Genomic DNA, 13,804 nt, shown 5'->3' with positions numbered 1-13,804 from the left:
GCTGAGCTATTTTCAGACAGTCTTGGAATACAAAAAGGGGTTATGCTTTCTTTGATCAGTGTTCATTTTCTTGTACTCTATGCTCGTGGTATTACAGAAACTATCATAAACAGAGATGATGGAGCTAGCCTGTCATCTGGAGACAGTCTGCTTTTCTTTCTTCATCAGTGCACATCAGGTTCTTGGTAACAATGTCAATACATCAGAGCTGCTGTAGACTGTTTGACTGCTAGAATCTTTTCAGATAGTCTGATTTTTTCCATGCCTTTCAAACTCCTCCTCCTCTTAAGATTGGCATAATTTTCCTCACTTTCAGTTTTATGGGACTTTACCTGTTCTCCATGGGTACTCAAAGGGAATCTCTGATGACAGAGGCAGTCTTGAAGATTTTCTTAAATTATTGGAAGGGTTAACTTTAACAAGTCCAGTCCATTGCAAAACATCTGATTTCTTTAAATAGTCTGCAGCCTTTTTTCCTCTTCCAGCCTGAATGTTTTGCCCCTTTATTGCTGCTTTCAGTCATCTGATCATTTCTGTTAATGAAGGCTGGTGGAAAAAACACATGCATCACTGAAACCCTTTCAGAATGATCTTGTGCTTTTCTTGGGGATTGGCACACCGGCTGTTTCCTTGGGCTTCCTTTTTACTATCCACATGCTTTTGCAATATCTGCTTTTTAGAACAAGTCATGAGAATTAAATACTCAGACTGTGTTTGACCAGTATAGTTGAACCAGAGTTTGACTCCCTGATTGAACCCAAACGTATCTTTGACTTAGCCAGTTATCTGATGTACATTTTGTATCTTCAGGTGCAACACAATTTCGGCATTTATAAAGGTTCACAAGATATTTACCTTCATGGGAAGCAGGCAGGTAGAAAAAAAAAATGTTTCAAATGTATTTCCTGAAGTGACAGGAAACTTTGACTTGAGATAAATATAAATTTAAGTCTTTATAATATTTGTTGTTTATATATTTTATGATTAATGTTTGAAAGAAACAAAGATGCTTAAATCTTTACCACTGATACTCTTCCCTAACAATAGAAAGTTGGTTTGTGGACTGTAGCTTTGTTCTTTTATCATGTATAAACATTTCAAAGCTGCTCATTTTTTTGTTTGGTATAGTTTTTTTTGAGAATGACATGAAAAAGAAAAAGAGAAGGCAGATTTTTAAAGAATTGACTGTTATGCCTAGATGATTAGATGTTGTTGCCTACGTGCACTATACTTGTGGATGAGCTAGAGCTTCAGAGCTGCCTGAAAGAGGTTACATGAGTTTTAGCAAACATCCAGGACTTCAGGCTTGTTTTTCCATTCTGATAGACTTAGCAGAATGCAAACTTCACTATATTGTGAAATGTCTGGCCACTTTAATTGCAAATTTATCTGGCTGAATGTAACAGGGATCAGAGCAAAGAAAATTCATGTTTCAGAAAAACGTAGTGATGTGGCTAACTTTTGTAATCATTCCCATGCTCAGTGCAACTGTATCTGATAGCATCTACCATAAGCTTCTTTTAGAAGTTTTATCTTCTGCTCATTGATCTATTTCTGTGAGATATTTCAGTGCTACAGATGTTGTGTTGATGGTATGGCTCAGTCAGCAGTCTTTGTTTTTAATGTCAGAATTTCTGTAGGGATCCTTCAAGGCTCCCTGCTTTATCCGCTTTCTGCTCCTGTAACCTACTACAGAATCTTTTTTAGAAGTCTGAAGATACTTTCGTTACCCTTGATAGCAAAAACTCTTGCTTTCCCAGTCTGCACTTTGTTCCATCTGCTGTAGCCTGTATTTATGTTTGTGTTTGGCATCTTCAGGAGATGTGGAACTGAAAGAGCCCTTCTGATTTAGCAAATCCAGCTCTCTGTTGCCTTGGGCTGTCACATCACAGGAGGCAATTGTCAACTAAAATCCAAGGTAGTTAAAGTGGCACTTTTGATTTTCTTGTTCCTCCACACCTCAAACCATTTTTAACAGTTTGGGCACTATTATCTTTCTGGTTGTCTTATAGTCTTAATGTCACTTTTGGCTTGGCTTTCATCCAAGCAGTAAACACATTTTGATGCTGCTTTGTCTATAGCAACAAAGTTTTGATCTTTTTTTCACTTAAATTCTCACCATGTCCTTACACATTTTGACGTAATCAGTTTTTGCCTGCCATGCCTTTAATTGCTGCAGTATAACCACAACGGATCAGTCAGATGTTTTGCTCCCAGAATAAAATGATTTTCCCCTTTTTAACTTGACCATCTGTGCAGTGCCTTTTCTCTTGGCTTTTCAAGATCTACACTGCATATTCTTTGTTGTCTCAATCCTGATATTTAGAATGAGTTAGACAGTTAAACCACCACTTAGGTCCATCAGCGTTTCTAGTGCTCACTGCTATCCTTTTCTTCTTAGGCAAAACTGTCTGAAAAACCCGTACATAGCAATTATTCCATCTCATGTCACTTCTCACAGTTGTTCTCTGCTGTGAAGCCTAGAAGAAACTTCTAGTGACTGTTGTGGTCAGTTAAATTCTATTTTCTTCCTTCTGCTCCTGATTCTTTAGTTGCTTCACTGCAATTTCTTCTCAATTTGTTTCTATCTCCAGTTGGGAAAAAAACCAAAACACTGAACTGCAAAGCTGCTTTATTTATTATCATGTTTTTGGCTTCATCTTTGTCCAGTTTTACAGCAGTTTACAAAGTATGCTAATTTATTCCAACCATAAATGTTATGGAGCGTTATTGTTATCATATTGATTGTGTGTTCATACATTGCTTTACAGCAGACGTGTTGTACACATGATCTTGCATTTGAAGAAATTATTTTTACCACTAGTTTGTCACTGTGTTATTGTCCAAATTTATTTTAATTCCATACAAACAGGCTGATTTCTTGTAGCACATGTCTGGCCATAGTTTCTATCCCACGGTTGTGGAAGGCTCTTATTTAAGAAGTCAGTGCCATAGCATGCCTACCTTCTTTCACCTGCTTTGGGTTCTATATTACCTTTGCTTTGTGGCATTACTCATACCTTTATAGCCTCTGTGTAAGCAGTAAGCATGGTATGAATAATTAATCTAAAGCCAGAACTACGTTTATGTTTTCATGTCCTGATAAGGTTTTGGCAAATAACTAAGTTTCAGAGGGTGTCCATTTATATACCTTCTTAGACCAATATGATATCTCTGGGAATTTCTTTCTTCTGTGATTCCTCTTCTAGCTGTAACTTGTGCTTACGTTCTTCAAATGTAAAGGTGGTTTTTTTCCCCCTTCCCCCTCCATCCCTTCCCCCCTTCTCTCCTCCACCTTTTCCTGACACCCCCACACGTCTCCCCTCCACCCCGCCTTTTTAAATTTTTCAACAGGGCACTGGTGTAACTTGTTTCCTATTACAGATTCTCTTCCTGTGCTGTGAGTAGTTCCTTGCTTTCTACAAGACGTCTGCAGGATAGAAGTTTTCATGGAATGATAAGTTGTTTAGAAATTTTTCACAATGAGGGTGAAAACAGGTGAAAAACTGGCACAGGTTGCCCAGAGATGGGTAGATATCCCATCCCTGGAAACATTAAGGGTCAGGTGGGACAGGGCTCTGAGCAACCTGATCTAGTTGCAGATGTCCCTGCTCGTTGTAGAGGGGTTGGGCTAGATGACCTCTAAAGGTCCCTTCCAACCCAAACTGTTCTATGATTTTATGATTTGTATTTTACCTAAGTGAACCGCAGCTCACATAAGCAATAAAGCCCATGCATAGTTAATATTTCTTTGATTTGTCTCCTTATTTGGTTGCTGTCAGATTGAAGAAACTATCTCAAAGGGTGAGAAGTTAGTCTCCCAGTAGGCAGTTGGGCGTTAAGGTATAGAAAGCAGTTTGTTCTCTGTCTTGGTTTGTTGGGTTTTTTTTACCCCCCCAAGATAGATAGTGGTCTACATGATGTGATTTTTTTTTTTTTTTCTTTTTTCCACCTGTTTGATCACCACACTGTTCAAATAGAAAACTCTAGGGTTGTCAGGCTTGATTTAAATTGCATCTTAGAATGAGAAACATTCTTTCATCTTATCTGTCATCTGAAACTGCTCAGCCATTCTTGCTGTTTTCATTGTTTTTCAGTTGTTTAATTCTTTGTTTTAGGAGGTCTCTGCTGATCCCACAGGAACTCTCACAGCTTCTGAAGAGAGAAAGGAGAAGGTGCCAAGCCCACACCTCAGTCATCTTGTAGTTTTGACATCTGGCAGTTCGCTGTATGGTTTGGCAGAGAGAGTGGTGGCCACGGAATCCTTGTAGGTTATTTATTGTATACTGCATTTTGTGGTCACTGGAAGCTATAGATTGTTGAAGAGATTGTGATTACAAGCCGAAACGTTCTTGAGAGGTCAAAAATTCCTCCTTCTGAATGGGATTTTAAATATAACTGGTAGAGGTAATTTCTTAACTAAAGGTAGTGGGACCTAACCGTCTGGTCTTGCTACCTGCAAGCACATGCAGTGAAATTTTACTGCAGCTGGTCCAGTAATTTGTGATGGTACAGGGCCAAATCTTAACAGGAAAAATGTTTAATTATAAAGAGGCTAATTTAATCTGTATGGTTCATTTAAGCCTTATATTAAGTACTCAAATGCTGATGGTGAGACTCAAAACTGCTTAGTTCATGTTGGTTTGGCTTGGGTTGCAATGTTCTTTGCAATGGGTGGAAGTTTCCCTGTGAAGAAGAGATCATATGAGCAAATAACACCAAACTCTTACAAAGTGATCAGAATAATACTAAGAGTCAGATGGGAACTTTTTTTTCCACCACACAAGATGATGCTTAAAAATTAGAAGTTAATTTTTAAAATGTATTTTCAAAGGAGCTTATTTTCTTTTGTATTCATTTATACTTAGTTAGAAATGTATTTCTTATGTTGAGAAAGAATCTGATCTCATATTCTGTCTTTTAAAGATTGACTACGATGTAAGGAATTAGGAATGTTATTTTGAAATTCTGACATGGATTTCAGACTGGCAGAATTCTGACTGCCCTGCAGTATGGAAATTATGGGACACTTGTCAGCTGACTTTACTAGACTTTGGATCAGACTTTTACAGTATATCCTGAGTAAAATAGAAATATGATTGTTGATATTCAAGCCTTAGTCTCTCTATTCCAGCCTTTTCTTGTTTGCAATCATATTTTAAAATTGTCAGAATTGAGAATACTTGTTGATATTCTGGCATGAAACTGGTATGGTTCTTCTCAGGTTTAAATTTTCCAAGGTTACATTAACATTATTGCTAAATATGTCAACTGTAGTGTAAAAGTTGTACAGAGACATGCCAAACATTGCATTTAGTTCACAGAAAACTTTCCTTGCTTTCAAAGGGTATTTCTGGCTGAACAGTTTGAGTTTCTTCAGCCTCATCTTGATGCAGTGATGCCACCTGCCAAGAAGCCTTTTCTCCAGCAGTTCTATTCTCAGGTCAGAATTGTGTAGTTCACAGCTGATTTTTAAACGGAAGATTTGAAACTTGTACAATATGTTGCATATACTTGTATATCATAGCTATATATATTGCTCTTATTAGTCAGAAATTTACTGAATTGAATTTTATTTATGTTCTGTTTCAGACAGTGTCAACTGCCAGTGAACTACGTAAACCAGTTTATTGGATTGTAGCTGCTAAGGCCATTGACTATGAACAAATGCTGCTTCTCATGGCTAATGTGAAATGGGATGTGAAGGAAATCATGTCACAACACAATATATATGTAGATGCTCTTTTAAAGGTGAATACTTTCTGGGAAATGGTGTGCTAGAGTTTATACAATAATTAAATTACTGTAATACTTCACTAAAACTGTTAAAGTAGCATGATTAGAGCAATGCAGCATCCTGACAAATGGTAAGTTATTATGAAGAAGTCTGTCCAGAATTTTCATTGTTCTTGCTGCTAGCAGATTATTTTCAGTGCTGATTTTTTGACTACATTGTGGGTGAGAGTGACCACAAACGTTTAATGAGTTTCATGTCTAAGTCTTGAGTGGTAGGTAAATGTGTAGTAAACAGAATAACACTGAAGAAAATCCAGTGGCCTGAGATTGTGGGGTCTTTAACAGTGACTATTTGCTGTTCTGCATAATTTTATCAGTTGTGTTTGAGATATATCATAGAGGTTATAGGTCAAACCAACACTGATAATGATCATGCACTATCAGAAGTTGCTATATTTAGGAATTCGCATTTGAGAAGGAAGGTAGGAGGGAAGTTATTCACCCAACTTCTTAATTGCTTTCAGTAGAAGTGGTTATACAGTTGCTGTGTCTTATGGCATACAGAACCAGTTCTTGGGAGAATTCCTTTCTCATACTTTTAGATGTGCCTAAATGTTGTTTCTGAAAGTCTTTAGAAGGAAGTTCTGGCAGTGGTAGAATTATACTAATTCTTACAGAGAAACTGAAAATTTTATTTTAAAGATACCTGGAGTATGTCTCAGAGAAAAAGTTATGCATCTATGTTGAATAACAGTTTTGATTACGCCTTTGTAGCTGTTCTCTGCTTAAAAAAAAAAAAAAATCAAGGCACAGAAGGGAAAATCTGATAGAGGATGTATCATTGCACTGAATTTGACTGAATCTTTGTGATTACCCTCCTTTATGCTGCCACAGGTTTTTGAAACCAGTTTGTACTTACAACATTTGGTCTCTGCTGTAGAACTTTTTCCTTTTGTGAGTGTGCAACTGCTGATGAATTTGCTTCAGGACAATCAAGGCTAATACCATTTAAAACTGTTTCTGGTCTTCACATTATATAGCTACAGAAGCTTTTAGATTATTGCTAGCAATTAGTGATTTACTGTGTAACCAGGGACTCCGGGAGTGTCAGATGTAAGCACAATGTTTAGTGTAATAGCCAACTACTTTTAGCCATGTGCACACGCATGCAAAATTCTATACTCAGTCATAGTATGTGTGGAAGCAGATAAATTGGGGAAAGAGGATTGTTCACGAAATTCGTAACACAGAATGTTAGGCATCTTCAGAAGAGTTGTATGCTGATTAAAGCATGACATTGTGGTACACTGCTTCCTCTTCCAAAATTCACTTTTCAGAAAACTTGTGATAAACACCATTATTAGGTCAGATACTAGGTTAAGTCGGTTACTGAGATTCCCTCCTGATTTTCTTCACTTACTGAATTTTTGACGGGGGAAGAAAAAAAGGGAAAAAAATAAACCCACCTAGGTTAACGGCCTTGGAGCACTGCATACAGAACTCTCGTGGAAGAGTAAGTAGATCATGAAGGTCTTGCTTTTAGTTAAGTATTTCTATAATGATAATGTCTATTTTATGAAATTAAAAGTTCTAATTTTGTAGTGCACGGGTAATGTGCTGTCTTCCACCTCGTTGGACAAGGATGGTCTTAATAGGTTGCAGTACAAACTGCTTTTGCTGGTTACACAGAGCAGTTCATTATCAGTCTGCTTTATATTTAAGTCATTTGATACTTTTTTAAAATGATAGAGGCATTAGTCACTGGCAGCAGACTTCCATTTCACCTTTTGTAGGTCACAGAATCATTGTAGCAGTAATCACATTTAGTTATGACTAGTTTATCACTCATAGTAACAGCTCAAATCCATCCAGGCCATTGATGTTTTGGGTGGAAACAGGTGCCCTCCCTCAACCCGAATTGTTTCAAGTGTTGCAGTATGCTCCTAAACTGTTAGATTTGGACTCCTTTCAGTGGTTGCTCTTAGCTCCTTTTAAAGCACTGGGGAACTATCTAATGCGACAGGCTGATTGGGTGGGTATTTAGAGGGGTAAAGAAATCATCACTGGATTATCTTCAGTGGCTGTATATTGACTTTTAAAAAGTTAAATATGCATTTAGGGAGTGAGGCAATGAAAACGGCATTTGGAGGATTAACTAGTTAATATTCAGAGGTGTGAGTTTCACAGAGAACACCTCTGGGGAACGGAGCAGTATTTCCTTTTTTAAAAAAATTACTGGGGTAAAGTTGTGAATGATATACTAGAAAGTGGCATGTTTTTCTACTTTATACATTAAGCTTGTCTCTACAGTCTGCCTATTAAGCTTCTCCGCTTTGCTCTTATTTTTCTGTATTCGCTTTCATGTGCATTTCTAATTCGTTGTTATTACTAGGGATGTATAGAGTATGATCCCTTTTATGCTAAAGGAATAATGATCTTTCATGTTTCATCAGGAATTTGAAGAATTTAACAGAAGGTTGAATGAGGTGTCTAAGAGAGTCCGTATTCCACTGCCAGTCTCCAACATCCTTTGGGAGCACTGCATACGCTTGGCCAATAGAACTCTTGTGGAAGGGTAAGTAGTTCATGAAAGTTTTGCTTTTAGGTAAATATGTCTATAATAATAATGTCTATTTTATTAAATAAAAAATTCTCATTTTGTAAGGCACTGCTAAGCCCCTGCACTTTTGGGGAGCCTAAAAATATCAAGGCTTAACGTAGTACTTAGCAGTAGTTTCAGAGAGTATGGTATAGCTTTAAGCCTAAAGGGCTTGTACCTAGATATTGCTGAAGACTGACATTGAGTGTTTTGTTGAAACATTTGAAACAACGTAGTTCTCTTTCAAAGAAACTTCTATCTGAAAATTATCATTTTCCTGACAGAGCAGAGAAGAAAGATGAAGTGTTATTGTCAGCATCTCTGTGGTGATGCCATTTATCTTAGCCAGGAAGAAAGATGGAGTTGTCAACCCTAGCAGTTATCTTAGAGTAGCATGGAGCATGATTTTTCCAAATTCATCAGGAACAGAGAGGTGTCTTAGTTGGCTTGGTAAATAGATGCTTAAGCACCTTAGTCAGAAACTGCTACACCTTGATCATCCCTCCCTCTTAATCAGTGTCCCAGTCTTTTCAGAGTCAATATTGTAGCCTGAGTATGGTAGTCTTTTCATCCACTGCATTTATTTTTGTGTTCTTGTCCCCTTGCTACATATGTCACGCCGCCTTCTGCATCAGAGAATATGTGCTGCCTTCCACTCTTTCTACATATGTTTCCATATTTCTTTCCTGGTTATCTTTACCCTATGCACTCCCTACTACCTATTTTACTTCTTTCTATCCCACTCTCCTGCTGTCTGCTCTAATTTAGGACCTCAACAACATCCTTCTTTACCAAGTGTTAGCTGTCTATTAAGGACCATCAGCTTCCACCAAGCCATCATTTTTAAACGCATGCCCCTTTCTTTTCATGTTATCGTTTTGCAGTCTCTTGAGAGATCAGATCAGTTTCATCATCAGAGAGACTAAATCCAGCCATGACCTCCCTCTGGCTTCTCAATTCCTTCATATGACATATGACCTATACAACTGTCTTTTCATTTTGAAATTTTATTTTCCACTTATCATGCCTCAAATCAAAAGAAGTGGAACAAAAGCATCTGTCTTCTCCTCCCCTCCATCCCCCTTTCCTTTCAAGTGGATAACACCATCAGTCGATACCAAACTCCTCCACCTCAGCCCTTGTGCCTGTTTTGGCTTGTTTCTTTCCCTTACTTCACAATCTTATTCATCTTTTGTGACTTCAGTGTTCATGATCCACTTAATTCTTAGCTGTGAAGATCATCACTCATATGTCTTGTTCCATGCTGCAGTTTTTGGTTTGCACTTATGACTTACCATGAAAATTTCACCTTTACTTTCACCTATGCATTTCACTGACTGGTGAAAGTAGACTGGGAATACCTTGCTGAAACAATTTGTCCTGTGCTCTTTCTTAGAGTGTAAAAAGTACTTATTGTTATCTGCTCCAAAATATCTGCCTGTAATTTCTCTTTCTTGCCCAGTTCATTTTTTTTTTCACATATATTGTTTCTTTTGCCACTGAGGAAAGGGAAGGAAGGTATTCTGAACAGCTGACTCTCTGAGTGCCTTCATAACTTTTTTCATCTCTTGAGTTCTGTGAAGGTATGGAATTAAAAGCCATGAAGGAGGTGTTTCTCCTCCACTCAGCCAGTCAACTGAAATTGCTCTCATCGGGCTCTTTGAGTGAACAATCACCTCTAATACAGTCAGACATATCCTTCTTTAAATTTTGCCCTGCCCTATCTCCTAATTCTGTGTTGTCTCCTGTTTCCCATCTGGCTTCTTGAAGTGCTTCAGTATGTCCTGTTGAGAATCATCATCCAATTTTCTTCAGAGCTCCAGAGGGCTTGTGCCTTGGTCCCCTTCTCTTTTTGACTCTGTTATTTCTGCATTCTGTAAATTCTTTCCGCTTACTAAGCATAAGCGTGCAATTTCTTCTTATTATTAACCTGATTTTGCTGTGTATCCAGTTACCAGCTACATATTTCTGCTGCCTCCTTTGCATCAGACCTAATAATTTGGGGACTGTATAATAATAAGGATCAACTTCGTGAACCAATGGAAGACTGAGCTTACTTTAAATTTGGTACAAAGGAAGAGTGGAAGTAGTGGGACAGGATTGTCACTTGTGGCAGCAACTTGTGGGTGGGCTGGATTAAGTCTATCAAGACACTGTGCCCCAGACCAAAGCTTTTTTTATTCCCTGTACACAGCTGGAATTGGCACTGTTAAGGGCATTGTGATGTCATTTCCTTTGATCTCGACAAATGCAATTTCTTATGCATTTGAAAAACTGCAAAGATTGTTTTCCTCGTTTGTTGCCTCTCACCCCACTGTCATCCTTCCTGGTATTCCCCTGCCCTCAGTCTCTTCTTCTTTGAACTCAAACCTGTCACCATTTTTCTGTCAATCTACTGTCATTAAAACATTAACTTCTCACAGAGATTAGCCAGAGCTGCCACCCTTTTATCCTCTGGTTATTGTGTGTGTTTTTGAATAAATAGCTTTGTGCCTTTCTCTGATGCTGCCACCACTGGTTCAGCAAGCTCCTGGTCAGCATTACCTTTCAGACTTCAGTGGTCACGATCACTTGACTAAAGCCACCTTCTAGTGTGCTGATCAGCATTGATTTAATTTCCTTTACCCCACTTCTAGTAAGTTGTTCAATATAGGAGTTTTAGTGGCTTTGGGGGAAGAGGTAGGTGCTTTTTTTAAGTAGCTCTGGGTACAATGGAGTTCTGTTCTGTGAGTGGGGCTAAAATGTATTATACTAATGTAAATAAAACTCCGCATCAAACATCCTAAGAGGAGTTCTTGTCTGCTTTTAACTTAAAACCCTAATTATGTTCCCTTTCAAGGTTTGAAGGACTAAGTAAACAACTTTGAGAAGTAAGATTCATTTTTATTTCCTTTTAATTTTTACTTTCCACTGTGTTTCTCTTTTCAGTTATGCCAATGTAAAGAAGTGCAGCAATGAAGGACGTGCCTTGATGCAACTGGACTTTCAACAATTCTTAATGAAACTAGAAAAGTTAACAGACATTAGGCCTATACCAGATAAAGAATTTGTAGAGACCTACATTAAAGCATACTACCTAACAGAAAATGACATGGAACACTGGATAAAAGAACATAGGGTAAGAGTTAAATTTTCATTCTTTTATTGCTTATCGGGAAAATTCACCATAGTGATAGAATCACGCTAACAACTCTAAATGATCAGTGCTTCTATATGTTAAAAATTAATATATGCGCATATATATATTCATTTATTATAATAAAATCTGTACAGGAAGCAGTATAAATATAAATGTGTGTGTGCGCATACGCATGTGTATATTAATTATATTTATTGTCTTATGAAGTTAGTGTGTGTTTGTACTAATTAAACATCTGATGAGTGGGAAGGGTAAATAAGCCAGTCGCATCTACCTACCATATCAAAAAATGTAGAGAACTAGAGCGAAATGAAGTTGAAAATATTTGTATGCTGTTCAAAATATGCCAAAGTGCACAACTTGATTGTCAGGAAGTACAGTTTGAAATCACACCATTAAATTTTACTTTGCCTTTGAGAGTAGATTGCTTAAACTAAGTTGTAAGGTGCAATGGATAAGAGTCATTGCTTTTTCTTCAGCAGTGCTCTCTGAGGTAAAGCTTTATTTGTGTTTTGAAAGCATTTAGCATGCTTTCATGGTAGCATAATCTAACAATTATAATAGGACTGTGTAAGTAATAGTCACATGCTATTGGAACTGCCCATTGATAAAGTCTTTTAAAATGGAGCATTTTGAAATCTGTATTTTGGGATTACTTTAAATCCCACTAGAAATGGGTGAAAGAAATAAATCTCTAATATAATTTTCCGTGTTATACCTGGAGCCACAAGAGGGATTGTGAGCTGTTGTTTGGTGACCTATGGGGAAAAACTCCTGTTTAAACGTACTGGTGGAAGCTGTATTTTGGATAGCGTTAAGTATAAAGGTAGTACTGGCAAAATGTAGTGTTTTGACAGATGTTAGAATTCTTGTCCTAACATTTTTGCCGTTTTTTCCTCCTTTATCATGTACTGAAACTAACATTGTCTGGAGACCCTGTAGACAGAAGTATTTATAAACCTATTGAAAATGAAAAGTCAAAATAAAAAAGATCAACTTTTGTCACAGTTTGTTTAGAAAAAAGTTTTTGTTTTAAAAGCTTATCCCATTTGCATATATATTTCCCACCACACCTCCCAAAGAATGGAGAATACATTAAAAATTGATTTAGATACATATGTATTCACAGAATTACTTTCTGTGAACTCAGTCCAGCACTACTAAAGTCCTAAGCATTTTCCATTATAATTTGCCATGTAGCAAAATATGGTTTTGTCCTCTGCCGCAGCTATGAAAACTATCCAGACCTGACTTAACTACCACTTTAAATCTCTGTTGTGTACTGACTGCTTCTATCAGCTGAAAAGTCCACATTGTGTATGTCTGTGTGTTTTAACTTTCTATCTTTGGTGTTCTATTCTACCATAACATGATCTGCTTTTATTTGCCAGGAATATTCCACTAAGCAGTTGACCAATCTGGTGAATGTTTGTCTGGGCTCCCACATCAACAAAAAGGCAAGGCAGAAGCTGCTAGCTGCTATTGATGACATAGAAAGGCCTAAAAGATAACTGGAGAAAGATACTTTTCTTGTGACTTGTACCTTTTTCTGTTCATGTGAAGCATGCAGACAAATCTCTCATGGACTAATGACAACATTCTCGTAAAAAACATTGTGCATGACCTTTCTTACCAGCATCAGAGACACTCTGAAGCGGCATCATGTTCTAAAATATGACTTTTCTATCTGTAGAATTCTTTTCTGTTGTATTTCTTTTTTGTTGTTGTTGTTGTTACTTGCCCTTAGTAAAGGGCCGCTGTATATCATTGGTGAGCTGTATATTTTGCAAAACTGTAAGTAAAATCAAAATCAGAGAAAAACACATTGGCTTAACATATAGTTGATGCTCTTTTTTAATAAAAGGGCTACTTGAAAACATGTTTTCTTTCCTCCCTGCTTTCATCCTCAGAATTTGTGCTTTATTATGGACCCGTGTAAAATGAAAGGAAATGTACAATATTTGATCGATGTATGTGGATGCATGTGGATTAAGAGTGCAGATCAACTAAATACTCTTATGTTAAAGCCTCTCATCTTCATTTGTATTTAAAAATGTCTGTTTGTTTCAGAATTAATTTAGTCATATCAAAATGATTGACTTCAGATTAATAGAAGGTAATAAATACTGTACACTAATATGATATCTGTGAGACTTTATTTTCCCAATTCAACAATGCAAAATATCATTTACAATAGAAAATAGCACTGTTCCTTTCATATCATTTCCCTTTTGTCCCTCTGCCAGTTTTCCCTGTTCTGAAGCAATAATGCTGGGGAATAGGAATAATGGGGGTTTTTTTGGCTGAAGTTTTGGATTGATACTGAGATA

The 13,804-nt window shown here is 37.2% G+C and overlaps 1 protein-coding gene across 3 annotated transcripts in view; it reads left to right on the top strand.

Moving 5' to 3' along the window:
- VPS50 (VPS50 subunit of EARP/GARPII complex) overlaps positions 1 to 12,985 on the top strand; it is a gene marked incomplete at its 3' end in the record, with an annotated part of 93,252 nt that extends 80,267 nt beyond the window's left edge. For all 3 annotated transcript variants that reach the window (XM_082014717.1, XM_082014716.1, XM_082014715.1), the window contains 6 exons: positions 4,119 to 4,267; positions 5,347 to 5,443; positions 5,593 to 5,751; positions 8,190 to 8,311; positions 11,264 to 11,453; positions 12,866 to 12,985. In XM_082014717.1, the coding sequence (XP_081870843.1) occupies positions 4,119 to 4,267; positions 5,347 to 5,443; positions 5,593 to 5,751; positions 8,190 to 8,311; positions 11,264 to 11,453; positions 12,866 to 12,985 (837 nt within the window). The remainder of the gene's footprint in view (positions 1 to 4,118; positions 4,268 to 5,346; positions 5,444 to 5,592; positions 5,752 to 8,189; positions 8,312 to 11,263; positions 11,454 to 12,865) is intronic.
- Between the last annotated feature and the right edge of the window lie 819 nt (positions 12,986 to 13,804).

This window comes from Phaethon aethereus (assembly GCF_964289735.1).
Source record: "Phaethon aethereus genome assembly, chromosome: 2".
In the NCBI taxonomy this organism is placed as follows: domain Eukaryota; kingdom Metazoa; phylum Chordata; class Aves; order Phaethontiformes; family Phaethontidae; genus Phaethon; species Phaethon aethereus.
This window is presented reverse-complemented; position numbering and strand designations above follow the sequence as displayed.